At 40.3% G+C, this 1,646-nt stretch overlaps 1 protein-coding gene across 1 annotated transcript in view; it reads left to right on the top strand.

Moving 5' to 3' along the window:
- Positions 1-282: 282 nt before the first annotated feature.
- Positions 283-1,646, top strand: part of LOC147817844 (uncharacterized) — a 13,118-nt gene continuing 11,754 nt past the window's right edge. Inside the window, exons 1-2 of the mRNA XM_087179908.1 lie at positions 283-382; positions 811-998. Of these exons, the coding sequence (XP_087036034.1) occupies positions 932-998 (67 nt within the window). The 5' untranslated portion in view covers positions 283-382; positions 811-931. The remainder of the gene's footprint in view (positions 383-810; positions 999-1,646) is intronic.

Genomic DNA, 1,646 nt, shown 5'->3' with positions numbered 1-1,646 from the left:
ACAGTGTACAGATTTTATTCTGAGCTGAGGAGGATGAATGTGTAATATCTGAATCTGACACTGATGACCGATCGCAGAAGACGTCAGTTTAGTCAAGATTGTTCCAACAGGGAATTTGATCGTCTGAACTTCTGATAATCGACTGTATGAATGAGGGAATGAAAACTTTCATCACACACCTTCAGTTCAGGCAGGTGGGGGAGGAGCCGGAGACAGGTGATGTTCAGGCAGAACTACCGCGAAACCTTTCCCTGTCACCACGAGGTCGGTCTCTGCATCTGAAAAATAACAGGATAAAGACAGGAAGTCAGAGCACATGGATGTACAGAGCTGTGTGTCTGGTGATTTCTGAGTTCTCTGAGGATTGTCACTGACAACGAAGGTGAGTGAGGTGTTTACTGTCAGTCGGTTATATCAGATTAATAAGCACTTAAAGAGACTTTGGCAGTGTTGGAATAGTTAACGCGCCACTACCAAAAAGAGAGAAAAGGCTGAACAAGCCCAAAGAAAGAGCTTGTATGAACATGAAACAAACTGAATCCACAGTGAACTTTGCTTTATATTCTTGTCGCTGGATTAAATATTGTGCTCTGGCTACACAGCTGATTTCATTCACTGATGACTGAATTCATTCGTCAGTTTCTTGCAGGGAAAATTCAGGCGGGTTACTGTGGACAAGAGTCTGAAAACTGAGATTAAAGGTGCAGGAAAGAGAGATTTACTGAACGATTGGTGCACAACACAAACCAAAGACCTTCAGTTATTCTGTTCAAACTTCTAAATAGGGGCATGTTGCTTCATGTGTTACAGAAACTGAGGGTTGTTTGCACGGACAGCACCATCTCACCAGCCCATGTGACATCACCCACATCCATGTCTCTGTTTCATCTTTGCAGCACGGTGCTACACTCGGATTATCTTGAACAGGAGGATGAACATCAGTTGTACTTTTTTGTTCATGTTTGTGATTTTTCTGCAGGTGACTCATTCCAGAGGAGGTGAGTGAGACGTTCACTGCCTGTCTGAACTTGTTTCAGTCAGGATATAATTCAGTGTTTCAACATGCTGTGTCGTATTTTAAGAATCATTTTTACCATTAACAACAGAGGCCAGCTCCTTTGTCACAATGTTTGATTCTTGAATATTTTACTTAATCCAAGAATTAAACAGACCATAAAACAGTTTGTTTTAGGTCTCAATATGAGGGCAGATGTTTTCTCCCCGTCAGTAACTGAGTTTCAGCAGCTCATTAAATACTCATTTCACACAGACACATGCTCTGTACCAGAATATATATATATATATATATATATTGCTGAAATGTTCTTGGGAGATCAAAACATATTTTACAGTTTCCTAAATGCAACATATGCTGTATAATTAATACTTGTATGAACATGAAACAAACTGAATCTACAGTGAACAATACTTTATATCCTTTGTTGCTGGATTAACTATTGTGCTCTGGCTACACAGCTGATTTCATTCGCTGATGACTGAATTCATTCTGCAGTTTCTTGCAGAGAAAATTCAGGCGCGCTACTGTGGACAAGAGTTGGGACTGGGATTAAAGGTGCAGGAAAGAGAGATTTACTGAATGATTGGTGCACAACACAAACCAAAGACCTTCAGTTATTCTGTTCAAA

This window comes from Seriola lalandi, unplaced genomic scaffold (genome assembly GCF_002814215.2).
Source record: "Seriola lalandi dorsalis isolate HSWRI2012SDOR001 ecotype SW California unplaced genomic scaffold, Sedor1 jcf7180002054876, whole genome shotgun sequence".
In the NCBI taxonomy this organism is placed as follows: Eukaryota; Metazoa; Chordata; class Actinopteri; order Carangiformes; family Carangidae; genus Seriola; species Seriola lalandi.
This window is presented reverse-complemented; position numbering and strand designations above follow the sequence as displayed.